Raw genomic sequence first — 27,504 nt, 5'->3', positions numbered from 1 at the left:
TAAGGTTGTAAGTGGTAATCTTGCTTTGTGTGGTCCCCATATATAAGCCCTAACTATACGATTAATGCGGGAAAGGTCTGCTTTTGTCAACCAAAGTGGTAGTTGTTGTAAGACGTATATCCATCTAGGCAGTTCCACCATCTTCAATAAGCATACCTTTCCCGTCAAAGACAGGGGCAAGGTCATCCATAATCTTAATTTCTGTTCCATCTTTGTAAGTAAGGGTCCTATATTTGCTCCGTACAAGGCCTGAACGTCTTTTAGCAGACGTACCCCTAAATATCGCATGTCCGAGTCTACCCACCTCAGTGGAAACTGACCCACCCAGTTTGATTGCACTCTCCCGCCCAGGGCCATGGCTTCAGATTTGTCAGTGTTAATCTTTAACCCTGCAAAGGTACCAAAATCATGCTGATGTTGAAGCACACATGGTAAAGACACCTGGGGATCAGTTAAAAATACCAGTATGTCATCTGCAAATGCAGAAACTGTAAAATCATGGCAACCCGTCTTAAACCCAGTTATCCTCGGATCCGCCTCTATCTTCCGTAATAGCGGATCTATTGACAACATATACAATAGTGGGGATAGTGGGCAGCCCTGCCTCGTACCTCTATATAGACGAAAGTCTTCAGAGACATGCCCATTCGCACATATCGCTGAATGCGGTTCAGTATATAGCATGGCGATAGACTCTACTATGTCACCTTTTAAGCCATACCGGGCCATGACTGAGAAAAGATAGGGCCAAGAGACCCTATTGAAGGCCTTTTCCGAATCGAAGCCCACCACTATAGCCTCCCTTCCCCGTCTCTGACATGTGTCCATGGCAATGAGTATCTTAGTCATGTTTGCACTAATAGTCCTCCCCTTAACAAATCCTGCCTGTTTGGCCATAATGATCGAGGGTACGCTTAGACGATCCGCCATAATTTTGGCAAATAATTTTGCCTCAAAGTTTAATAACAAAATTGGCCTACAAGAGGAAGGAACTGACAAATCTTTTCCCGGTTTTTCTAGCACAGTAATGAACGCTTTCGTCACCCCCAAACAGGGCCCCTAATGCTTGGTGTAGCAAGACTTTGTAATATTCGGCACTTAGTCCATCAGGACCCGGTGCCTTATTTCTCTTACTCCCCTTTATGACTGCCATAAGTTCTGCCAACGTAATAGGTGCATTCAAGCACTCCAACTGTTCTGCTGTAACCTGGGGTAAAGAGATATCACTGAAGAATTCATCCTCCTCTCTAGTACCACCTGTTCTGTCATCTGTATAAAGTGCCTCATAAAAAGACCTAAATTTCGCACACACTTCAGAGCTGGATGTGATAGGAAGACCCTGCTCGTTTCTCAATTTGTCAATATAGGTTTTGCCCCTTTGCATCCGTACTAAATTAGCTAATAATCTCCCAGTCTTATTTCCATATTGAAAGAATTTATTCGCTCCTTTATGTATCAATTTTTGCGCTCTTGTGTGTAACATCGTATTTAACATGGTCAAGAGGTCATTGTACACCTTCTGGTTCCCCTCAGTCTTATGTTGCGCTAAATTATGTTTCGCAATTCCTAATCTCTGTTCTAAGAGTATGATGTTTTTATGCATAGCTTTGGATTGAGCTATCTGATAAGACGTTATAGCCCCCCTTAGAACTGCCTTGCTTGCTTCCCAGAATAGACTTGGGTCGTCTAAGTGCTCCCTGTTGTTGGTCTCATATTCATGCCACTGTTTTCTGAGGTATTCCTGAAATTTGATATCATCAGCTAACTGTGACGGGAATCTCCATATTCTAGTTGCCTTAAGCTTATCCTACATAAGATCCAACCATACCATAGCATGGTCAGAAACCGCTACGTTCCCAATGCACGCTTGCTGAGCTTTAGGAAACAATGTCTCTGACACCAGAATATAATCTATCCTGGACATACTGGCATGGGCCCTCGATACATGGGTATAATCCCGTTCAGTGGGATGCAGAGTGCGCCATATGTCTAGGAGGTGAAGTTCTGTGCATAGATATTCTATACCCCTATCCTTCAAGGACTTGCTATGGGGACGCGTTTGGGATCTGTCTAAGCTATTCTCATGTACACAGTTAAAATCCCCCATAAGTATTAACGGACCAGTCTGAATAGGGATCAACCTTCCCACTAGGCTTTGAAAAAATGGATGAGAATACTCATTCGGCACATATGTGGCACCTATAGTCATTTCCTTTCCTCGCAACTTCCCTATGAGTATTAAGATTCTACCAGTATCATCAGTGATTTGCTGCGTGAGCTCAAAACGGACATTTTTATGTACTAGAATAACCAGTCCAGCTTTGCGACCCACTGCAGAAGCAAAAAAACATTGCCCTACCCAACTTCTTTTTAATTTTTGACTTTTAAGATCTGAGAGGTGTGTTTCTTGTAACGCCACAATTTCAGCCTTTTGTCTATTCAAGGTACTCAACACTTTCTGACGCTTAATAAGTGTAGTCAGTCCCCCTACGTTCCACATGTAAAAATGTATCTTACCCATCCCCCATGTGAACGCCTCGCATATTTTCCTGTGGACTCTGCCATAGTGAGACTGAAGGCCTCCCAGCCATGACCTCCAGTCCTCCCTCCTCTTGAATCAAGTATACCCAGGAAAGTCTCCATCTTATACTTACTTTTCCAGCTAGTAGAAAGAGCACCCCTCTCCCAACAATATTAGTAAACCCTACCCTCCTCCTCGAAATGTCCCTCCTTCCTTCCCCTACCCGCTCCCCCCATCCCCTACTGTACATCCACTATTCCCCATATCCCCACAAACCCTTATTAACAACCATAGAACAATGGCCCCTCGAAATCGGGGCATGAGGTCAGTGACTATGCGTTCGGGTGTTGCCTCCCGCAGCCCTTTTAGGGGCTGTGGGAGGCAACACCCTGAAGGGGCTTGGGAGAACCTATGGTTCTCCCAAGCCCCTTCATTAAACTTCTGAGCTGATATTAATATGAAACATTAAACTTTAGAAAAGTAAGATCTCACATCCCACAGTCTCTCCGCAGCTAACCATACGTATTATGGATACTGCGTGTTATTCGTGACTGCAATGATCCGGTGATTCTCAGTCCCTTCAACGCTGTCCGCCCAAATTTGCCATCCACTCCGCAGCTTTATCCGGTCCCTCGAATGTGAATACATTTCCGTCTCTCCAAACTTTCAGTGTTGCGGGAAATAACAGAGAAAATCTAATAATTTTGTTATATAAGTCTTGGCATGTAGATGAAAAAAGCTTCCTTTTTGCAGCAACCGCTGCAGAAAAGTCCTGAAAAATAATTATCTTCTGATCCTGATAATTGAGTTCTCTCTGCTTCTGAAAGCTTCGAAATCATTGTCTTTTGGGTCCAGTCTAAGAATCTTGCAATTACTAGTCGGGGCCTACGTTCTGTATCACGTCTTGGCCCTAGCCTCTGTGCTCTTTCAATTGACAATTTGCTGGCTAGCTCCGGGATTTGAAGTGCTTGTGGTAGCCATCCCTCCAACATCCCTTTCAACTCTCCCTCACCTTGGTCTCAGGAAGACCAAGGAATTTTAAGTTGTTTCTTCTAGCTTGATTCTCCAGGTCTTCCACCTTATTCACCGCCGCTTGCATTTCGGTTTCAAGGGTATTCACTCGAGCGGTGAGCGCCTGTGCGTCCTCTTCTGCTGCCGCGATCCGTCCTTTTCCAATATCTAATCTTTTCCCAATATCTCCCATGGCTTCTTTAAGAAGTTGAAAATTTTCCGAAATACCTTCAAATTTGGGCTCGAGCCCCTTTAGCATCGCTTCCATGAGCCGGGATATCGTTAGGTCGTCAAGGCCCGTACCTTCTGGTCCACCGCGTGTGTCGGCCATTTTAGGTTCTGACTCTCTACTCTTAGTTTTGTCTTTTTTTACCGGTTTTGCAGCCATCCTTAAATTCATTCTCTCAACGAATGCAATCCTCGGATATTCACAGGCTGCTCACTTATAAAATCGCCGACCAGGCAGCCAATTTAAGGGCTCTTTGTTTCGGTTTTCGGGGGGCAACACCAGGAGTCGTTCCAAGACTGAACCATCTGGCTCACTGCATCACATGACCCTCCACCTGACACTCCTTTACCTTTAAGATAATCATTGGTGGCCAGTAGGTGGGCCTGGGGTGCCCCCTAGCCCAGGCCTGGTGGGTGCTATTTTCCAAACAGGCACCAACTGGTGTTTGCCCCATCATGCGGCTCCGGGATGGGCGGGGGAGGTATCTAGTAAGACCCCCAGTTGACGTTTTGAAAACTTTTGGGGGGTGGGTCATGTTCGGCTGCATGGCCCTATAATTATACCATGGGAGCATTGGGACCTTGCATTAGGGACTCCGTGCTCCTGCGGTAAAATACTGTTTCTGCCAAAAGTGAGATAAAATATTGTGGCTGAGAAATTTCTAAACTGTGTTATTTTATTTACATAGGATTAGTTATACATGAACTGATTTGCATGGATTTGCAAAATTCATGCATGCAAATATCATGCATAGCAGCTCATTGTAATAGGGGTGGGTTTCAGGCACAAGTATCATGCGATAATTGCACAATAGGGCTATATCACATGATAGAGTTATATCCCGGCTCATAATTTATGCTCCAAATCGGCCGCTTTGGTGTTGGTTCCATCTAGACAAGACATCCGTAAAGTAATAAACAGGAAAAGAATGTTTTCAGTCTGTGGCCCAGAGTTATGGAATTCGGTCCCATTGAAGGTGAGGGTGGAACAGAATTAACCTAAGTTTAGGAAGAAGGTCAAGGCTTGGCTTTTCCCATCATAGCCTGGATATATAGATTGTGCTGAAAAGCTTTCCTTTAGGTTTTTTTATGTATTAAGAACTTTTTGTTCTTATTTGATTATATGTATGTATACATTGATTGTATTTTAATTGTGTTTTATTGTGAACTGCTCTGGCCATGTCTGTTATCTGATATGCGGTACATAAGAAATGAGAAATAAATCAATGCTTTTTAATGCACATTATAGCCCTATTGTAGCTTGATAAATCTCCCAGTGGAGGGTGAAATGACTTGCCTATGGTCTCAAGGAGCGGTAGTGGGATTTGGACCCTGGCTTCACTGGTTTGTAGTCCATTGCTCTAACCAGTAGGCTACTCCTCCACTCCTTAAGATTTTTATCCAAGAGAAATATATCTAATTGAAGAGGATCAAAGAAGACAAACTTGTTCCTTTGATAACACACAATAAATTTACAAGAAAATATTAGTAGGTAAGATGTCCCAAGCGCCAAGACTTGTTTCTTCTGAAGGAAAGCCTTCCTTCTCAATTGAGTTACTTGGAAAACATCAGGGAAGTGTGGCCCATGAAGGTATCGAATCTTGAGAGGTCTCAAAAAAAAGCAGATAGATCTACATTAACCAAAGATGTCTTTACATCCAGACCTCCCTCTTCACCATTCTCACTCCTCTTCATTGTTGGAATATAATAAATCCTGGAAAGAGGCAATTCTTTCTCCTGAGAGATCAATAGAAATACCCCAAGGAATGTTTTAAACAATTCCTGTGCTGACAATAGTCAAGTAATAGGAAAGTTCAATATCCAAAGATTTTTAGCTCTTATCCTATTTTCCATCCACTCAGGATTATTGTGGAGGCTTATTGGAAGCCTATAAGGAAAATACTTGACCTCTAATAAAATAAAAAAAAATGGGTTTTCTAATTCTCCCAGTCTTCTTTCATGCTCATCCAGCTTAATTTCAACGCCTTTAGAAAAATTCCATAGTTGGGAAATAGTCTAATAATATATTTTCTGTTTGGGTAACTACCTACTGAACAACCTCAAGAGTGATATTAACAGGAACAAATGATAGGGTCTCTTGATTTGTTCTTCCCGTATCCTGAGGGGAGAACACAGCAATTGGAACAGGGAATGAGACGACCCCTGGCAAGCCCCCAATGTGTCAGTTACCTGAACCTAAGAACCATCCACCAAGCACAGTCTTTGACTTGCTGCAGGACAGAACAGGCTGGACTCTAGCTATTCTTCTACAGACTTTTATTATTTACAAGCAAATTAACAAAACAGAAGCCTGCTTACCTCAGCAGTGCTGGAAACAGAAACACAGCAGTTTAAAGATAAGTAGTTTTAGCATAAATCTTGCTTTCTTCTGCTCTCATCTGGGGCCTGCTTTCCTCTTGGAGGCCTGGCCTTCTTATCTCTCTCCCCTGGGAAATGTTCTGCAATCAGGATTCCCTTGTGGACCATAAAGTGACTAAATGACTGATCTTGGACTTTTAAGGAAGGTCTACATACCTTCCCTCTCAGCTTGACCTTGTCAGGTCGAGTGTCTGCCCTCTACCTGGGTTAACTAATGGGAAAATGAATCACCATTCCTATTTTCCTTACCCACCCTGACATGGGACTGGCCATTTCTTTTCCTAGAGGAGGGTATGGGGACCACTAGGCCAGAGACTTCTTTCCCCTCCAACATCTGTACATGCCTCCAGCCAAACTCAAGGGAACTACTTTGAAATATGCCTTGCTTAACCTCTTCATGGTTACTTTCACCTACTCTCTTTGGGGACTCATTAAGGTTTCCTGGAATACCCACGGTTCCTTCTGATCCATATCACCATACAAAGTCCTTGGCATGCTTTTTCCTTTTTGTCTTTAGTAGAATTCTGTTCATGTCAATCTCTAAATACTGGGAGCTCTTGAGAATTCTTCTCTGGTGCTGCCTCCATGGCTGGGTATCTTTGACTCCAAGTTGTATAAGTTCACATTGTCCTGTGGAGAGGCTTCCAGAGGAGGTATCTTCATGAAATCTGGGCTGGCCTGATGGGCCATAAAAGTCTCAAACTGGAAATAATCATGCCTCAGAACAATAGTGGTATGGAAGCTCGGGAAGTATTCCCACTTCAAGTTTACTTGATTATTACAATAAAAAATATGGAAGTATGAAAAAAAGGAAAAAGATAATAAAAATAATAGGAAAAAACACTTCAATAGCGCATCATTTTCTAGCCCACAACATGGGAGTGCATTTAAAGAATATACTCATAAGCAACATATAAATATAGTAGAGGGAGGCAATGTCCATTTATATATAATCTACAGTAAGACATATCCCACAATCCCTTACAAATATATCATATATTAGTCTTATCATTCAAAAATCATTTCCAAGAAGAAGATAAACTTATTCTTTTGAAAAGTAACTAAGCACTTTCAGGGATATTTTAAAAAGAAGGTAGCCCCTAGTGCTAAAACTTTGTCTCAACTGCAAAAAGTGTTTTCTTTGAGTTTGGGTGACATGAGAAACATCAGGGAAAACTCAGACTTTCTTCCTACAGAAAATGATAACTTTCTTAGGAAAATACTTTCGAAAAATCTCATCTTTGTCACTCTCAAGGGAAAAAGAAAACCATTAAAGTGGTTCCCAAGGGGATGTCATCAACATCCCCTTGGGAACAGATGACTCAAGAAATGAAGAAAGGTTAGACTCATTAGTTTGAAGTTATTGTGCACCCCTGTTTCAGATGTAAACCAGCATGATGTGATTGTATCATGAATGCCGGTATATAAAAAACCTAAATAAATAAAATAAAGGTTAGACTCATTAGAAGAAAGAGAATCAAAACCCCTAGCCTCCTCATTCACAAACTTCTTCCTGGTTGGGATATAATATATGATGGCGATTACAGAAATTCTATCAACAAAATATCCCAATATTTCAATTAAATATTTCGTAAACAACTCAAATAGTGAAAGTAATCAAGTCTTAGGAAAATTGATAAAACGCAAACGTTTTCCTCATTGAAAGTTCTCTGTATGCTCCAATTTAGTATGTATTAGTAAGCTATCTTTAACATATGATGTTCTAAAAGATAAATCAAAGGGAAGAATATGTGGCTCAAAAATAATGAGACACTGTTCAATGTTGCGATGTGGCCCGTGGCTGGAGCCACGAGCTGCCTCTTACCTTCACGGCCCGGAGGCCGCCACCTTGCAGCCGATGCCAGGCCTTCACCACGGCAGGAGCCGTGGACTTCGCCCTCCTCCCATATGGCCTGGAGCCGCTGACACTGGGCCTTCACAACGGCAGGAGCCGCGGCCTTGCTCCTCTTCAGCGGCAGGACACTGCCGCCACATCAGGGCCTGCCCTTAGGCCCAGCTTCCTCCTGCAGGGCAGCGGCAGGGATGCCGCTGTCCAGGGTCCTGGACTTCCTGTTCTTGTTCCTCCTAGGGGGCAGGCCCGCTGCTCTCTTCCCTACTTAAAGGGCCAGCACAAGTGTGGCCCCTTGGAGACTCCTCCCTGGGCGTAGTCCTTCCAGCCCTACTTAAGGGCTCAGTTGACTCTTCAACCTCGCCTTGGCAAGGAGCTTGCTTCTTGGGAGCAGTCCTTCCTGGACTCTGTGTTCTGCTCTATCTGGACTTCCGTCTTCTGTTCTTGCCTGGCATCTTCTGTCTTGGATGCCTCGTTCTTGTTCCCGTGATGTCTTCTTATCCTTCGTCTCCGGATGTCTCCATGGCTGTGTAAGCATGATGTCTTCTCGTCCTTCGTCTCTGGATGTCTTCATGGATGTGCAAGTCTCCTGAGGTTCCTGGCTTTTAACTCTCCTTCACTGAGTCCTGTCTCAGTGTCCTGGCTCAGGATTCCATCTCTGGATACCTGGCTCTGAGTCCCACCTCCGAGCTTTCCCTTGACCCGTGTCCAGGTCCTCGGAGCTCCTTGCTCCTGCCTTCATCTTCAGTTCCAAGTACCAAGTCCTTGTCTTCAGTTCCAAGTGCCAAATCCTCGTCTTCAGCTCCAAGTGTCAAGTCCCCCCTCTTGAACTTCAGTTCCCTGTCTCCGTCTCTCCTGGAGTCCATTCCCAGATGAAGTTCGTCCCACCGCAAGGGCACACACATCTTGTCCTGCACTGGGGAGCGCCCCCTAACGCTCCCTTCCATCGAAGTGCAACATTCAATACATAAGTCCCCAATTTTTATTTAATTCCAGACAATGGTGCTATTCTTCCCTTTGATTTCACTACATGTATGTGCTGTTTACTCTGCACTTTTGCTGTGCTAACAGATAAATCAACAGCTAGCTGCTTCTTAACTTTGCCCAAATATTTTTCGATACATCCCACTCAACTATCACAAGTAAAAAACTTTTGTTTAGTTTCCTCAGTTAATTTATTCAGCTGTTCCAAAGACTGGGTCAGAACCTTTTCCATCCTAATCATTATCCTCCATAAATCTCTTGAAGAGATATTACTAGGTTCTTGTTGTCCCAACCATAGCTCACAGTCAGAGGAATTCGATGAAAATACTACACCAGGTTCCAAGGGGGCTCCTTGAACAGGAATGTCCTTACCAACTTGCTCCACTTGTGAGGTAGAATATAGCTGGGGCTGAGAAAGGCTCCCGATAGAACTGAGCCTTCTGCATCACTGCCCCTATTGGCTAGTTTAAGAGACCATACAACATAGTTAGCCTTAGGGCCAGAACATACAGCTACATAAGCTACAGAACATACGCTTCTTCCCTATGAACTTGTTACAGGTTCCATAGCCACAGAGGAGATACTAGTTGATCACAAATTCTTCCTAACGGGTGCACCCCGCTGCTGGCCCACTGCTTTTGAAGTCTCACCCGGTGCTCAATGATGATGTCAGCCGTACAGCTAGCGGGGAGAAGGACAGACACTGGCAGGAAGATCTTTCAGGCATGGTGCAGCTCATCTTCTTCACCTCCATAAGTGCTCCAACCTCTACTACTGGCCTGACGCTTTTGAAGGGTCTCACCCGACGCTCGATGGCGACATCAGCCACGCCGATAGCGAAGGGGAAAGACAGACACAGGCAGGAAGATCTTTCAGGCATTGTGCATCTCATCTCCTTCACCTCTATAAGCGCCCACGGTATTCCCACTTTTATATTGGCTTGCTCACCAAAGTTGTCAGTAGAATTTGATGGGTTGGTGACTGTCGCTGGTCACCATGTATGCAAGCGAGTGTTGCCTTCTTTTTGTAATTGATATACCTTCACGGGGCTAGCTCCTTCCAGATAAGAGTTTTTACGCATCCTGAATTTACCAGAGCTTGGATAGGGATCTCATCCAGCTCAACTGGGATCACAAAGACCCTAAGTCTTGAACAAGCAATATCAATGAAGTTACAGCTGTGGAGCTTCGCTAGATTGTGCTCCCACTCTTCATCTTTAAGCCACGGGCAATCTTTGACAACATGGTCTTTTGCTCCACAATAGGAGCACACCTGCAGGGCCTGTTCTGCTTTAACTTCAATGCGTCCTATAAAGGGTTCTTGATTCTGTTCTTTATCATGAGACAAAACCTCTCTATGCTCATTTTCTGCACCCAGTGAGCAAAAGGAGAAAATACCTGCATCTTACCCACTTTTTTGTTGTGGTACCTCAGGGATTCTTTTCTTTCAGACCCAGCGGTCATCCCCACGCTGAAGATTTTCCCTTGCTAGTGTGAACCTGAATCTTTAGTGCTGGCTGGGTCACCAGATTGACATCCATAGATTTGTCCCCTTTGTATCGACAGTCTATGGCCAGATGACCTCTTTTCCCACAGTTAAAACAAAGCTGGCGGGCCTGGAGTCTGTGGCTGGAGTATGGAATCAGAGCTGTCCTACTTTGAGGATCCTTGTTGGGATTTTGCACTCTCACTGCCGCGCCAGGTACCCTGTACAGTTTGCCTTTGTAGCTTTTGTATTCTGGCATCAACTGAGCCTGATGAAAGGAGTCCACCACTTCCAGTGTGGTTTCCAGGGTGAGCTCAGGTGTCGTCACACCCAGTTCTACATAGGTTATTCCATCCTATCCAGGAATTGTTCCATGAGGACCTGGGTTGGCTACTTTGAGGCCTGTTTTTGCTTCTGACTATAGCCACTTCCATCCCGTATCCTTTAGCCAGTGAAAAAGGCTTCATGGACTTTCCCAAGATGTAGAGCGCCACACACTGGAACTGTTGCCAGTATGTTTCCATAGTATAACCCGCCCTATGCAGGATGGCAGCTTTAATCTCCGAATAGCTGGTTCATCCATCAGGATTGATATCCTGAAAATCCATTTGATTTCTGCCTGTAAGTAGATTCACCAGGTAGGCAGTCCAGGCTGGCCAACCAGCCATAAGGACGGTTCTCTCAAATTTCTTTAGAAGACATCCAGGTCTTCCCTTGCCTTTATTTTAAACAACACTGAAGGCAATGGAGTTGGTCGTGTTGTGGTGGCTTGTATTGTTTGGGCTAGCTGATTAAGCTGTTCATGTAGAACTTGAACCACTCTGGAGTTCCTACTGCCCTTCAAGGATGGTCTGCACTAATTGCTCCATATTAGTTAGTAAGCTTTGGCATCACAGGGGCTTTTCTTACTGCAGTCTCTTACTTTATTGAAAAGAAAACAAAATCTTTGCCTTTTTGGCTCTGACTGACTTTTTTTTTTTTGTCTCTCAAGGCAGAGCTACCCCCTTAGCCTGCTGTATTTTATCTCTCGGCTTGGCTGCAATCAGACCCCAGGATAATTTTGACGCAGTTCATTGTTCATTGTAAACAATTGAAGCAGAGTCAAATTCAGAAAAAATATTTTCCTCCTTTCTTTACTGCAGGAGCTTAGAGCAGGAACATCCCATTGAATAACACCTTATTTAATACAGCATGAGTGGTTTTTGGCTTTCCAGAAGTCAGAACAGTCTGGCCTCCAGCTAGTCTTCTACAGAGTTTTATTTTTTACAAGCAAATTAATAAAATAGAAGCCTGCTTACCTCAGCAGTGCTGAAAACAAAAGCACAGCAGTTTAAAGATAAGTAGTTTTAGCATAACTCTTGCTTTTTTCTGCTCTCATCTGGGGCCTGCCTTCTTATCCCTCTCCCTAGGGAAATGCCCTGCAACCAGAATTCCCTTGTGGGCTCTCTTGAGGTGGACCAGGCTAAATACCTGATCCCTAACTTTTACGAAGGTTCTAACATACACTCTTTTATAGGCCTCCTGGTTTCTCCAGCTTCCCAGATTCAGTATGTCCACCAGCCATCAATAATGGAGAGCCATCATTCTCAGACCATTCTTCTCCCTAGCTGTGAAGCTGCTATGATCTCACTTCTCCTATCAGGCCTGCAGCAAAGGAAACATACAAGACTCTCAAGCCATGGGTGATCAGTCTAGCGCTGATCTTCAGAGAAAAGCCCTTCTTTCACGGTAAATCCATTGTCACATAGGTCCGTCTTTACAGGTGGTAACAGAGGGGTTCATACTTTGCTCTTCTTAAACTGCGTCCAGCAAAAAGGAGACATGATGATCCATCGGCCCACCAACAACACAAGGTAGATTGTTTGATTTGCCTTTTCTTTTTCTGCCCATAGGGCTAATTGGGGGAAGGAATACCCAACAAGACAAATCAAAATAACACTCAGAAGAAAGAGAGCTTCAAGCTGCCACGTCTCTCAGCCATCTTAAAATTACCCTAAATTCAATTTTTTTATTGAAAAAGGAACATATATCCAATTTATCCATAGTACATGAGACATCACTTTGCATCTCTTAATCTTCCCATCCATTCCTCCCAAAGATCTATCCATGCCTGGATCATGAACAGAGTTCATATCCCCATCAATTAGCAAAGGATCAGCCTCCAACTCCAAGAGTCTTTGTATAAGCTCTGTGAAAAAAGAAGGGTTATAGGTGTTTGGTGCATGTAAGCTACATAGTACTATGCTGTTCCCAAACATTTTGTCCTTGACTATAATAAAATGGACCTTAGAGTCCTTCACAGCTCTTTCCACAGTGAATGCTACCAAATTACTAATGAGAATAGCAATTCTTCTTTCCTAGTGCCAGATGAGGCAAAAAATACTTCTTCCACCCACCATCTTTTTAGCTTGGCATGCTCCATATCATTTAGATGAGTCTCCTGTAATAAAGCAGGATTCTGATTTTTACCTTTTCAGTGCCAGCAGAACTTAGCAATTAATAGCAGAACTCATCTCATCAATATTCCTGGAGACACATCTCAAGTCTTTATTACTCATTATCCTTATGGAAGCTCGCTTCTCTGCACATATATTCTGATGCAACCACACAGAAATCCACCCAGCATGGGCCTCCTCAAACTATCAGAGTACTTTCCCCCAGATGGCTCCTCATACTCTAAAATGAGTTGCAGTCTGCTATCCCCTTGCACCAAAACATAATCCCCCCACTCAACTCCCCTCCCCTTATCTTCCTACACATCTTTATAAGAGAATAGTAAAATGCCACCATATAGGACTAATCAACCCTCTACTCATATATAAGAACATAAGAACCTAAGAAATTGCCATGCTGGGTCAGACCAAAGGTCCATCAAGCCCAGCATCCTGTTTCCAACAGAGGCCAAACCAGGCCACAAGAACCTGGCAAGTACCCAAATATCAAGAAGATCCCATGCTACTGATGCAAGTAATAGCAGAAGCCATTCCCTAAGTCAACTTTATTAATAGCAGTTAATGGACTTCTCCTCCAAGAACTTATCCAAACCTTTTTTAATCCCAGCTACACTAACTGCACTAACCACATCCTCTGGCAACAAATTCCAGAGCTTAATTGTGCGTTGAGTGAAAAAGAATTTTCTCGAATTAGTCTTAAATGTGCTACTTGCTAACTTCATGGAGTGCCCCCAGTCCTTCTATTATCCGAAAGTGTAAATAACCAATTCTCATCTACTCATTCAAGACCTCTCATGATCTTAAAGACCTATCTCTTCTCCAAGCTGAACAGCCCTAACCTCTTCAGCCTTTCTTCATAGGGGAGCTGTTCCATCCCCTTTATCATTTTGGTTGCCCTTCTTTGTACCTTCTCCATCGCAACAATATCTTTTTTGAGGTGCAGCGACCAGAATTGTACACAGTATTCAAGGTGTGGTCTCACCATGGAGCAATACAGAGGCATTATTACATTTTCCATTTTATTAACCATTCCCTTCCTAATAATTCCTAACATTCTGTTTACTTTTTTGACTGCTGCAGCACACTGAGCCGACGATTTCAAAGTATTATCCACTATAACGCCTAGATCTTTTTCCTGGGTGGTAGCTCCTAATATGGAACTTAACATCGTGTAACTACAGCAAGGGTTATTTTTCCCTATATGAAACATCTTGCATATAGGGACATTTTTCCTCTGAAGATGCTTGTACTGCAGCATGCAACTCCACTCTCAACCAGAAGATTGTCCCATTGTGACATTTTCAATTGTATGCTTTACATTCTTCAGGGCAGAGGTGCGCAAACCAGTCCCTAAGAGTTGGATACCCACTCCCAGCCAATCGGGTTTTCAGTAGAGGATTAATCAACCTTCTACTAACTCCTTCATCATTGCTTATGCCCTTTATCCAATGTAATGTATAAATACTATTTATATTTATTAAGCTTTATGGATTGCCTAACACTAAAGTAGGTCTAGGTGATGTACAAGGGTACAAACATAAAATTCAATAATAAAACATAATAATATACATAAAAAAAGATTAAAACATCATAATGAAAATAAAATCAAACATATAATGAAACATACATAATAAAGATAATAATAACTAAAAACAGGTGAGTAAAATCAAAACATTCTTAAAAATTTGCTAATTTAAACAAAAAGGTTTTAAGAAATTTTCTGAAATTCTTTACCAAGTTACACTGACAAAGCTCCATTGGGAAAGTGTTCCAAAGGGCAGGACTGGCAACTGAAAGAGAGCACTCATGAGTAACGTGCAGTTGTGCAACTCTAGGATATGGAACATCTAACAGCCTGCGCTGAGAGGAACGTAAAGTTCTAGATGGTTGATAACATTTTAAGATGGCATTCACCCATGAGCAGCTCTAGTTATTAATTAATTTAAAAATTGTCATGCCGATTTTATATTTAATTATTTCGCCAATAGGAAGCCAGCGTAACTCGATAAGTATTGGAGTGAAGTGGCCGAAACGCTTCAATCCTGCAATTAAGCGAGCCGAGGAATTAAGCAGGAGCTGCAATGGTCGAAGTGTAGAAAGCGGTAGGAGAGCATATAAACTGTTACAGCAGTCAGTGATGGGGAATATTGATGCTTGCAACATGATACGGAATTCAGGGGCCTGTAATAGTTTCTTGAGGCCAGCAATAACACATAGCCTAAAGAATCCTTGTCTAATGATTTGTGTAACCTGAGGGCAAAAGGAGAGACTGGTATCATTAAGAAGAATTCCCAGAAAGTGATTCTCCATGCACCTCTCCCCTCCCCTCCCCGCCAAAAAAAGGAATATAATCAAAAACTTAGCAGAAAACAGTAACATAGTCTGTATACCTTATGCCCTAAAATAAAAATAAATCTTAAACAACATAAAACTAGGTTTTTCTGAATTGTAGGTAAATCCAACTAGAGCTGACCATGTAGATAATCACTGGGACATGTGGCTATTACAGAAAACTCCTTAACCATAAATTTAACACCAGACTCCAGGTTTTATCAACAAAACATGACAAATCTCCCCTGGAATCTCTGCCTTCTTTCTTCTGCTGTAAAATCGGGTCAGCATTTTAGCACCTTGTACAGTCAAAGTGAAAACTTCACCGCCACACTGTAAATGAAGCACTACACAGAACTTCATACCCATGAAGTGGAGGAACGCCCAGAAGTGAACCATAAGATTTAGAAAGGTAAAGAAAGGTAAAGAAAAGTGTGTGATTGTGGGTGGTGGTGGCGAAGGCTGTTCACAAGCACTGGGGACTCCCAGAAAGCACAGCTGGATCACAGACTAATCATCTCTTGAATCACAAAATCTCTGTTGTGCAGGATGTCTCAGTCACCAGAGCTTTGTTTCCAAAATAAGCAGATTGCTTTAAACGCCACGCTCTCTACCTGGCAAAACGGGCACTATGATACCCCACCATAATAATCCAGAGAAAGATTTTGGTACTTGCAATTGCCGGCACAATCCGTACGTTTGCTCTGAGCTTCTCTGCTCACTGTAAACTATAGTCAGCCTAACTAGCAATCCATAATAAAACAGTTCTTTGCTGTAATAAAGATCTCCAAGTCAAATCAGCTAACATAACTATGATTAAGTCACAACGCATCAAGCTGTACTTCAGCTGTTCGTCACTTCTTCAATTGCCATGTGGGACCCTTCGATTTTTGCTATGAAAGCATAGGCTTTTGTTAGGGAATCAAGTATCATCGACTGGCCTCCATGCAGCACACGTAACTGTGCAGAATGTTGCAGTGCGAATCGAATCTCCACGTCAAACAGTCTCGAGCAAAGTGGTGAGAACTCTTTTCTTTGAGTTGCAAGTTTAGCTGAATAGTTTTGGAAAATGAGTATTCTTTTCCCATCATAAGAAAATTATGGACCCTGCTGAACTGCCACCAAGATTGTCATTTTATGTAAAAGTTAAGAAGTCTGGAAATCCCAATTCTGGGCCTGCTAGCATTTTCCCGCAACACGCCTATTCTGTGTGCTCTCTCAAATCCAAATGTGCCCACATAACTGTCCAGCTTAAGTTCATGGGGGAGCCACGTCTCCAAAAACTCATGCAGTCGATTTTCTTTAATAGTCTCTGGAATGCCCACAATCCTTATTTTATTCCTGCATGATCTATTTTCTGGGTCCTCTAATTTTTCTTCCTATCTGGTTACCAGACCTTCCAACTTAGCAAGCTCCGTAGTCGTTGCATGTGTTTCTCCTTCTCCACTGCTCCTAGTTTCGCATTCATGTTTTTCAGTTTATTGAAGGCTTGTTCAAACTTTTTATTGAGTGCTTATTCAGCTTCTGCCGTTATCTCAATGGTTATCTCAATTACCAGAGTGTCACGGTAGGGCTCCGGTCAGGAGTTGAGAACACCACTAACAGGGGTGTCTCTGGGTGGAGAGAGGCAGGGTTGCAGACGAGTCCAGATGCTGGCTGGTGCAGGCAGGAATGAATGAACCCTATGGGCAAGTGGGAAGGTGGAATAGGCAAATGGAGTTTCACACTGACTGGGGATACCTAATATCAGATGCATGAAGGTAAGGGTGAACTTAAGTACTGATACTGCATGGAGGTATGTATGAATGTGAATGCAGGTACAGGTGTACAGGAAACTGGAACTGGGTGCTGGTAAGGATGAATTCAGGAAGCGTGCAGGTAAGAGTGATAATGGCTGGATGTATAAGTGACCGAGAAGAGAAAACAAGACTGACAGAGAACGGTACAGACAAACCAGGACAGCACTGACAATGAACATAAAACACATAGGCCCGAAGGCAGCAGAGCAGGGCAAAGGGCCCGTAGGCCACACACACACCCTGAAGGCAGAGGGCCCGTAGGCCAAACACACACCCTGTAAGCAGAGGGCCCGTAGGCCACACACACACACCCTGTAAGCAGAGGGCCCGTAGGCCACACACACACACAGAAGGCAGAGGGCCCGTAGGCCACACACACACAGAAGGCAGAGGGCCCGTAGGCCCACACACACACACAGAAGGCAGAGGGCCCGTAGGCCCACACACACACACACACAGAAGGCAGAGGGCCCGTAGGCCCACACACACACACACAGAAGGCAGAGGGCCCGTAGGCCACACACACACACACAGAAGGCAGAGGGCCCGTAGGCCACACACACACACACACACAGAAGGCAGAGGGCCCGTAGGCCACACACACACAGAAGGCAGAGGGCCCGTAGGCCACACACACACACACAGAAGGCAGAGGGCCCGTAGGCCACACACACACACACAGAAGGCAGAGGGCCCGTAGGCCACACAGAAGGCAGAGGGCCCGTAGGCCACACACACACACAGAAGGCAGAGGGCCCGTAGGCCACACACACATACAGAAGGCAGAGGGCCCGTAGGCCACACACACACACAGAGCAAGGCGAGTCAGGTCAGAAGGCCCGTAGGCCAAACACAGCAAGCAAGGCAATACAGAACAGGACAGAAGGCCCGAAGGCCAAACACCGCAAGCAAGGCAATACAGAACAGGACAGAAGGCCCGAAGGCCAAACACCGCAAGCAAGGCAACACAGAAGCAGACAGAAGGCCCAAAGGCCAAGCACGGGAGGCTAGAGCAGGGAACCCAAGTGAGCTCGATGCTGAAGCGCCAATGGTACTGCTAGACAGGGTTATAAAGACAAGAGTGGTGTATAGAGTAGACAGGAAGGAAGGAGTGGGCCAGCCAGAAGGACATGCTCGAGGAGGACCTCTAGTGGTGAGGCGGCTACAAAGCAGGCATAGCCGTAACACAGAGTTTGATTAACCCCTGCTAATGCTGTTGACTCTCCGCCATTTTGGAAGCTGTGTCCTTCATTTTCTCTTTGGCCTTTCTGGGTACTTTCAATGACATAATTCACTAATTCTTCAATCTTGAAAAATCTTCTAAGGCTTGACACAGTCACTTTTACTCCAGAAGCGATTTTAACTGCTAAGAATATTGCTAAGCAGGGTAAATGGTGGAACAGACCTGGGAACAGCAAAGACTCGCATCTTTCTCCTGCTTATCCCGTCATGTGACCTTGGCAGATGAAATTTAATGTGGCCATGTGCTGAGAGATGCACATAGGGAAATGTAATCCAAATTGTAGTTACACAATGTTAGGTTCCACATTAGGAGTAACCATGCAGGAAAAGGATCTGGATGTTATCATGGACAATACATTGAAAACCTTGGTTTAGTGCACGGTAGTGGTTAAAAAGAGAAAACAGGGGGGGGAAGGAGAGCGTACCGGCTATTGCAGGAGTCCTGAGGCGAGTGCTGACGCTGAAACAGAGAAAAGAACACACTATCTCCTCGTTGAAGGAGAGGAGGACGCGGCTGTGGACACGCCCCCAGGTGACGTCATTCTCGAGCACCCGGAACAGCATAAAAGCAGGCATCTGCGGAGTAATAGTCGGGGGAAGGAGAGCGTACCGGCTATTGCAGGAGTCCTGAGGCGAGTGCTGACGCTGAAACAGAGAAAAGAACACACTATCTCCTCGTCGAAGGAGAGGAGGACGCGGCTGTGGACACGCCCCCAGGTGACGTCATTCTCGAGCACCCGGAACAGCATAAAAGCAGGCATCTGCGGAGTAATAGTCGGGGGAAGGAGAGCGTACCGGCTATTGCAGGAGTCCTGAGGCGAGTGCTGACGCTGAAACAGAGAAAAGAACACACTATCTCCTCGTCGAAGGAGAGGAGGACGCGGCTGTGGACACGCCCCCAGGTGACGTCATTCTCGAGCACCCGGAACAGCATAAAAGCAGGCATCTGCGGCGCGCAGCCGAAGCCGCGCGCCAAAGGGGCGCGCCCCTGGTAAATTTTTTGTTGGTAGAAGTTTACCATGGGGAAGAAACGCAAGTCAAAGAACTGGACCTCCTCACCAACAACTCCCGTTGTAAGAAAAGGACCAATGGACAACCATATAATTCATATGGGTGAGTCCATTGTACGGGGCGATTCTGAAGGCAGTTCCCCTTCGGGGGTCTCCCTGAGCCCCAGGTCCAGTCAACCCCCCCAACAACCTTTAATGGAAGGTACTAGTGAGATTATTGCAGCTGAAAACTCACGAGTGAACCCCCTAGGAAACTTAGAAGGGGGTAACACTGGAGGGAGTAGGCTGTTTGGTTCCATTACTGAAGGGAGAACTGACACTGCTATTAATAACATTGTGCCTTGTCCAATGGTATTGCCAGAGTTGACCGAAGAGGTAGACGAATGTAATATAGAACCAGAAAATGTTACTCTTTCTGATGTTTGGAAATTGTCAGCAAAAATAGATAAAAAACTAACTAGATCTGTAGTGCAATCACATGAATTCTCTCTCCAGGTTAAAGCAAAATTTGAAGATCTCGATAATAGAATTATGAGAGTAGAACAAGCAGTTGAGTCGTTGGGCCCACAAGTTAATACTATTGCTGTCACTAATACCTCATTTATAAAAGACAATTTAATGCTACATAATCAGATTGAATTATTAGAGAATGAATGTAGATCATTCAATTTAAGAATGTTAAATTTTCCCAAAACTAGATTATTGTCAGCAGGAGAATTGTTCAATAAATATGCAATGGAGATTTTATCCTTTGAGAATGATAAAATACCAATACTATCAAGGTTATACTATTTACCTATTAGAAGGATTACTCAGGTACAAGAGAAGGGAATGGATATATTGAATAGCCCTGGAGTCTCCACTTTTTTGGAGGATTCCATGGATATCATTAATAGTAGAGCTACATTGTTAGTCTCTTTTTCCTTAAAGAAAGATAAAGATAGATTTTTCTCTAAATATTTTCATGTCAAGGATCTTAATTTTTGTGGGCATAAAGTCCAAATCTTTCCAGATGTTTCTCGTGCGACTCAAGCACGAAGGAAACAATTTCTTAATTTGAGGAAACAGGCTCTTGATTTAGGGGCCAGTTATTTTCTAAAATTTCCTTGCAAATGTTTAATAACTTACCAGAATAATAAGTTTATCTTTACCGACCCCATCCACTTAGAGCGATTCTTAAAGGATAAATCTCAGCAATCTCAGTAGTGAAATTAGTTTTGTTTGTTGGGATAGGGTTGTATAAGAATAAAGACATAGCAAGTAGCTAGGAAACCCTCTTTCCCACCCAGGATGTGGACTAGGATTGTTATGTAATATGGAATGTGCTTAATATTTTTTGTGATATTTTATTTCTTTACTTTTCTTGATTATTTCATTTGTGAAAAAATGTTATAATTCAATAAAACATTAAATATAAAAAAAAAAAAGAGAGAAAACAGAATGTTAGGAATTATTAGGAAAGGAATGGAGAATGTCATAATGCCTCTGTATTGCTTCATGGTGCGACTGCACCTAGAGTACTGTGTGCAATTCTGGTCGCTGCATCTCAGAAAGAATGTAGCAGAACTAGAAAAGGTACTGAGAAAGGCAAACAAAATGATAAAGAGAATGAAATGGATGCCCTATGAAGAAAGACTAAAGAGATTAGGGCTGTTCAGCATGGAAAAGATAGCTGAGGGGAAATATGATAGAGGTCTATAAAGTCATGAATGGAGTGGAATAGGTAAATGCAGATTGGTTGTTTACTCTTTAAAAAAAATACAAAGACTAGGGAATACTCTATGAAGTTACTAAGTAGCACATTTAAAATAAATTGGAGAAAATATTTTTCACTCAATGCACAATTAAGCTCTGGAACTCATTGCCAGAGGATGTGGTAAAGGCAGTTAGTGTAGATGAGTTTAAAAAAGTTTTGGATAAGTTCCTGGAAGTAAAGTCCATAAACCATTATTAACCAGGTAGACTGGGAGGAAAGCCATTGCTTATCTCTGGGCATAAGCAGCATAGAATCTATCTACTGTTTGGGATCCTACCAGATACTTCTGACCTGGACGTTTCTAGTGTTGGAGACTGAATGCTGGGCTTGATGGACCCTTGGCCTGACCAAATATGGCAATTCTTATGTTCTGTCTTATAGGAATGTGTGTTTTGACTGAGTTGTGAGATGAGCCCTATTCCTTGCTCTATTTCATTGGAAAGTGTGCTGCTGTTGAGCCTGGATTATTGTTACTGGGTTAATGAATGGCAGCACCATGCTCCAGAATTTACAAAATAAGCTTTTCTTTGTTTTCTAGGAACAATTTGCTCAGACTTTTGAACATTTTAAGGTTGCATACACAGTGGGTTACTCCATGTCTTTGGGGACGCTCATCCTAGCTCTCAGCATCCTGGCAGGCTTCAGGTGAGGACCCAGGCACAACGCTACAGAAATAATCCATGAATACAGCTATCTTATCTGGGGTTTGGGAGATTCTATCTTGTTTTTGGAGGGGGAGATTGTTTTCTTTGTTGGAATTTGGGTGGTTCCATCCTGTTGTTAGAGTGTGTTTTTTCGTTGGGATTTGGGAGGAGCCATCTTGTTTTCTGAAGAGGAGGGATTCTTCGTGTTATTATTTTGGACGATCCGACTTGAAACCATGTGTGGTTTTCCACAGTAAGTTGCACTGCATGAGGAATTACATCCACATGAACCTCTTTGCCTCGTTCATCGTGAAGTCCTCCTCAGTCCTGGTGATTGATGCGCTTCTCAAGACTCGTTATAATCAGAACATTGATGATGCTTCCGCTGTGCAGCTCTGGCTCAATAGTGATGTGAGTTTATCCCTATGTGCCCCATCCCTCTCATTCCAACCAATACCACGTCCCTGTCTACTTTCTCCCTCTTTTCCTCCTGCTATTCCAACCTTCCCTACCAATGTCCTCTCCCCACTTCCTCTCCTCTTCATCCTGATACTCCCTTCTTATCTCTTCTCTTCAACTTCCCAACTTCCTTTGCCATACCACTAAACTAACTCAACCCCCCAAGCAATAACCCTCTATTCCTACACTCTCCCCACACTCTCAACTGATATCCTTCCCATTGCCTTCCTTCCAACATCATCTCCCACACTTCCCCCAAAACAATACTCCTTTCCAACTCTTCTTTTCACCCTCCAAACCAATACCCTCAATACTCTCAGCCCTCTCATCCCTCCCCTTACTTTTAGCCGATACTTGCCTTCTTTCCACAATTCCAAACTTAAACCCCCTCAGCCTCCTCTATTACCCCAGGCAGCCTCCTCTATTACCCCTAACCGATAGCCCCACAGATACCCTCAACCTTCTCCCAACCATTAAGCAAAATAAGCATGTGCAAAGAGCACCAAGAGAAGGGAGGAGGCACCACAGAGTGTTGAAAATTAGCATTTTTTTTCTGTTGCTCTTTAATTATAAGTAAATAATTTGCTTATATTGCTTACTTTTATTTAGTGTTAAATAAATACAATTGTAAAAAAAAAGTTTAGATTTCATATATTGTTCTGGGAGATGGCCAGGGGGATGGCCTGGATGAAAACTGAACATTTAATCTCTTATTTTGCCTTCAGCGCTTATTGAGTCTTAATGTCTTGTCAGTTAAGCAATGGAAGGGCCGAGGGGGCACCGTTGTTGAGCTGTGCTTAGAGCATTAGTTGGCCTTAATCCCACCCTGCCCTCTCTCCTGATACTCCCTCTCAACCATTTTCTCCTCCCCAGCCTTTTCTCTTGCCCTCCCAACATTAATCTTTCAGTCTTCCCTTCCCTTATTTATTTATAAAATTCTATACGACTTCGCGTTAATGTGTTGCTGTTTGATCGTATACAGGGGGTGGCTCCTGGATGAAAATATGTTAGGTTATGGATATGCAAGGCTCTCTTGGTGGCAAAAAAAGGTTATTTTGCAATGTTGGGTGGGAGATGACATCCCAATCCTGACACAATTTTGAAATTTGCTACATTATATTTGTATTTATGAAAAGTATGCTGACTGGATGAATCAGAAGAACAGAACTTTTCCGCAAATCTAGGATCCATATTTACAGACTTTGCCCCATAGAACTAGAAGTCAAGAGCTCAACAACTATTAAAAGGATTGGTTTGCTTGTATTAGAAATTGATCAGGACAGTGGAGCATATGAAACTGTGAGACCTTTGTTTCAGCAGAAGTGTGAAGGGAGGGGGGAGGATTTATAACAGAGAGGACATTGCTGTTTTGTCGCAAATACGGGTATGGGGCAGTATACGCCAGTGTTCCCATTCTTGTTATTCTATATTATCTGTGTTGAATTTAAAAATTTAATAAAACAGATTTAAACATAAAATTCTATACTGCTTTCCTGGACCTTACTGGAGCACCTGGGGCGGTTTAAAATTGTGCCTGTCAATGCCACACATAATATAAAATCACAGAAAAACTTAATATAATAAAAAAAATACTAAATAATATACATAAAGCCACTAACTCTCCAGATGACAAAGGGCAGCTGTTGACACTAAAGACCTACAGCCTTCCCTCAATCTATAATTACCTCTGCATTGTTTATAACAAGCCCTCCCTCCCTAGCCTCCTCACTTAGTGCCATCTTCCTTTCGTCTCCCCTACTTCCTACTCTCTCTCAATTCCCTCCCTTCTAATTATATCCCTTCTCCAGCCTCCTCTCCCTTCCCTCCTGTCTCCTTTACCACTAACCCCCAACTGATACCATTCCCTGCCTCCTCTCCGCAAATGATACCTGGTCATCACCTCTTCTGTCCTCCCAAATAACATCCCCTCCTTCAGCTTCCTGTCTATCCCATTGCGGCCTTTACATCAGCCATAAACCAGACTGTAGAAGTGTGAGCTTCCTCCCAGAAGTGCCCTATCGGTGTTTACAAGGACTGCATCTTTATTCTGATTTGACATGGAGTGGTCACAGCCCCTCTTTCCTCTCTCAGGCTGTAGCAGGATGTCGTGCTGCCTCTGTGCTCATGCATTATGGAATTGTTGCTAATTACTGCTGGTTGTTAGTAGAAGGAATTTACCTGCATAATCTTCTGGTGATGGCTGTGTTCTCAGAGAAAAGGCACTTCACGTTCTACGTCTGCATTGGCTGGGGTGAGTCCTTTGTGTCTCTCCGCAGAGGTATGACGTATATGTATGCATACATTTTGTGATGTGTGTGTATTTCCCCAGATGTGTTGTGTATATGTATATTTGTGTGTCCTTCACTTGGAATGCAGGGGTATATGCATATACGTGTTTCCCTTGGGGTATGAAAAGAGAGTGGTGGGTTTGTCTTCCTGGATGTGGGTCTCCCATGGATTTTGGACACATTTTACCCTCCCTCATTTCTTCCTATATGCAGAGGAAATTACTCTAGCTGAGAAGGACCCACTCCCTTCCTCATCCTCTGTATTTTCTCACAGGAGCTCCTGTTATTTTCATCATTCCCTGGGTGGCTGTGAAGTATACAAATGAAAACATTCTGTAAGTATCTACGGTCATGAAGTAGAGTTCCCATATCCCCTCCCATACAGAGGTCCCATATTCAGTGCCATTTGTCCGGCTACATTCAGACTTTCCTGAACAATTGGCAGGATTTGAAAATCATGTTGCATTGACCAGCCCTAAGATAGCCAGGTAACGTTTTAGCCAGCAAAAAGTTACCCGTTAGCTTGAGGGTGGGGTGGGGATGTTCCGGGGAGGAGTAGGTTATCTAGCTAAGTTAGCCGGATAATCACCATAGCCAGATATATTCAGCATCATAAACGCACCGCTGAATATGTCAACAAAATTAGTTGGCTAAGTTTATCTAGCTAATTTTGCTAGCCACTCAGCATCTGAATATAGAACTCACTACTTATTTATTTATTAATAAGCATTGACATACAGATATGATATACAAATATGAGGTAAATTGCAAGTAAATAAGTAGGATGCATTAGGTGGGAATAAGTAGGATGCATTAGGTGGGAATAAGGAGGTGGGTGTATTGGGTATAAATTGCATGTATAAAGATAAGAAGTAAGTCAAACACCAGAGATATTTGAGGTATTAAGAATCAGTTAGCTAGAGATAACCTGGGAGTGGGCAAACCTTGCAGGATCTGTGGTCAGGAAGACTTCTGGTGAGCAGGTGCTAGAGGATGAGTCTCTACTGTGGAGTCTAGGAGAAGGTCAGGCTAAACAGCCAAGCTTTGACTGACATTTTTCCAGATGATGAGGTAACAAGTTTCCAGTTGCAGTGTTAGAGGTAGCGTTTGCCTTATATCCTGCTGTCAACCAGGAACCAGTGTAGCTGACTCAAATTTGACTTAACATGGTCAGTGGATTTGGCCCCTACCAAAAGTCCAGCTGCTGTGCTTTGTAAAGGTTGGAGGTGCATGAGATTGTTTTGTGTGATGCCATGAAACAGAGAAGTAGTTGATGTGGTTAGTGATCAGTTGAAAGTATGACAGTAGTAAGGTCACATTTCTTGAAGTAGTTATGCAGTCAACAAATCTGGTGTTGGTACATAAAGGATGTCTTTATCACCATTGAATTGTAGGTTTCATTATGAGATGCTGATGAGCTGTATCCCCAGACTATTTACAGAGTCTTTAGATTCTAAGGGGATTCTTGATAAAGAAGATAAAAATGTGTATGTATGTGTTGAATTGGCATATATATGACTGTTCATTCATTGCACACATATGTTCACTCTTTGAGGACTGGTTTAGAATCTCCCATCTGCTGGAGGCACTACATTCAGAGGAGGTCAGACAGAACTGTCAGGTATCTGTGTTATAAGAATGGTAAGAAGAGTAGCTGTTCTCACACATGTGTGTGTTTTTGTTCAGGTGCCCTTGTTACTTTATGCCTGTGTGTTCATGGGTATATATACTGATAGTTTGTGTATGTGTGTGTGTATATGAAAGAGTAGGTATTCTCAGAACAATAATCAGCCATATACTGTAAGTAGGATGATATCATCTGACGGTGCTGAGACAGAAAACTTCTCTCAGAGCTCAGAAAATCCGAGCTAAAGAGATTAGTGTTCTTCTGCTTGGAGAAGAGATGGCTGAGGGCGATATTATAGAGGTTTATAAAATAATGAGCAGAATGGAACAGGTAAACTCAAATCCGTTATTTACTCTTTCAAAAAGTACAAAGACTAGGGACATGTAACAAAGTTACTAATTAGTACATATAAAACAAATAGGAGAAAATATTTCTTTATTCTGCACATAAATAAGCTCTGGAATTTGTTGACAGAGGATGTGATGAAAGCTGTTAGTGTAACTGAATTTAAAAAAGGATGGACAAGTTCCTGGAGGAAAAAATCTATAAACCATTATTAAGGTAGACTTGAGAAAATCTACTACTTATCCCTGGGATAAGCAGCATGGAATCAGTTTACCTTTTGGGATCCTGCCAGGTACTTGTGTCCTGAGTTTGCCACTGTTGAAAACAGGATACTGGGCTTGATGGACCTTTGGTCTGACTCAATATGGTAAATCTTATGTTCTTAAATTCTTATGATTTTGATAGTCCCTTGCTGGCCATGTCAAATTTGGATTCCATGGTTTTAATACCTAGCTCCTCAAGATCCAAAAAAATTAAAAACATCCCTATTTCTGATCACTCAGTGTTAACAGAAATTTTTTCAATCTTTGGCTCTGACTGAATAGATGTTGAAAATCAGCTAGTATCTTCTATGAAGTTGTCTAGCATCAAGAAAATGTTCTACCAGAAGATTTTAGAACTTGAAATGGAAAAGATGTTCTATCTGGTATTCATGGGTCAATCAGTATACTTTTAAATATCATCTTTTTCTCTTACTTCAAGATCTCTTAAGCCATTCTGACACTTGTTTGAAGACCAATTCTGTCAAGATCCATCTTAGTGCTACAGCAGCATACCTTGAAAATTCAGGAGGAATTCCTAATATCCCAGCAACCTACAATTACCAGGTTCATGAAAGGCCTAACTCATTTAAAACCTCCGGATAAAGATCCTCCTCCTCTTTAGGACCTAAACATAATTCTTGCTCAGTTCAGTTTCCTTTCTTGGAAGGTTTTCTTCTTGATAGAGTAACTTCTGCACAAAGAGTACACAATTTGCAAGCACTCAATCTAATATTTCCCTTTCATCCAATTTTTCCACATCAGGATAGTTTTGTAAACTCATCATAAATTTTTACCAAAAGTGTCTCTTAATTTCATTTTTATTAATCCAT

General features: G+C 42.9%; 1 protein-coding gene across 7 annotated transcripts in view; it reads left to right on the top strand.

Moving 5' to 3' along the window:
* GCGR (glucagon receptor) overlaps nucleotides 1-27,504 on the top strand; it is a 202,511-nt gene that overhangs the window by 109,397 nt on the left and 65,610 nt on the right. For all 7 annotated transcript variants that reach the window (XM_029599090.1, XM_029599089.1, XM_029599088.1 and 4 more), the window contains 4 exons: nucleotides 21,587-21,693; nucleotides 21,947-22,103; nucleotides 24,243-24,402; nucleotides 24,714-24,774. In XM_029599090.1, the coding sequence (XP_029454950.1) occupies nucleotides 21,587-21,693; nucleotides 21,947-22,103; nucleotides 24,243-24,402; nucleotides 24,714-24,774 (485 nt within the window). The remainder of the gene's footprint in view (nucleotides 1-21,586; nucleotides 21,694-21,946; nucleotides 22,104-24,242; nucleotides 24,403-24,713; nucleotides 24,775-27,504) is intronic.

The sequence above is a fragment of the Rhinatrema bivittatum genome, chromosome 4, assembly GCF_901001135.1.
Source record: "Rhinatrema bivittatum chromosome 4, aRhiBiv1.1, whole genome shotgun sequence".
NCBI classification, from domain to species: domain Eukaryota; kingdom Metazoa; phylum Chordata; class Amphibia; order Gymnophiona; family Rhinatrematidae; genus Rhinatrema; species Rhinatrema bivittatum.
This window is presented reverse-complemented; position numbering and strand designations above follow the sequence as displayed.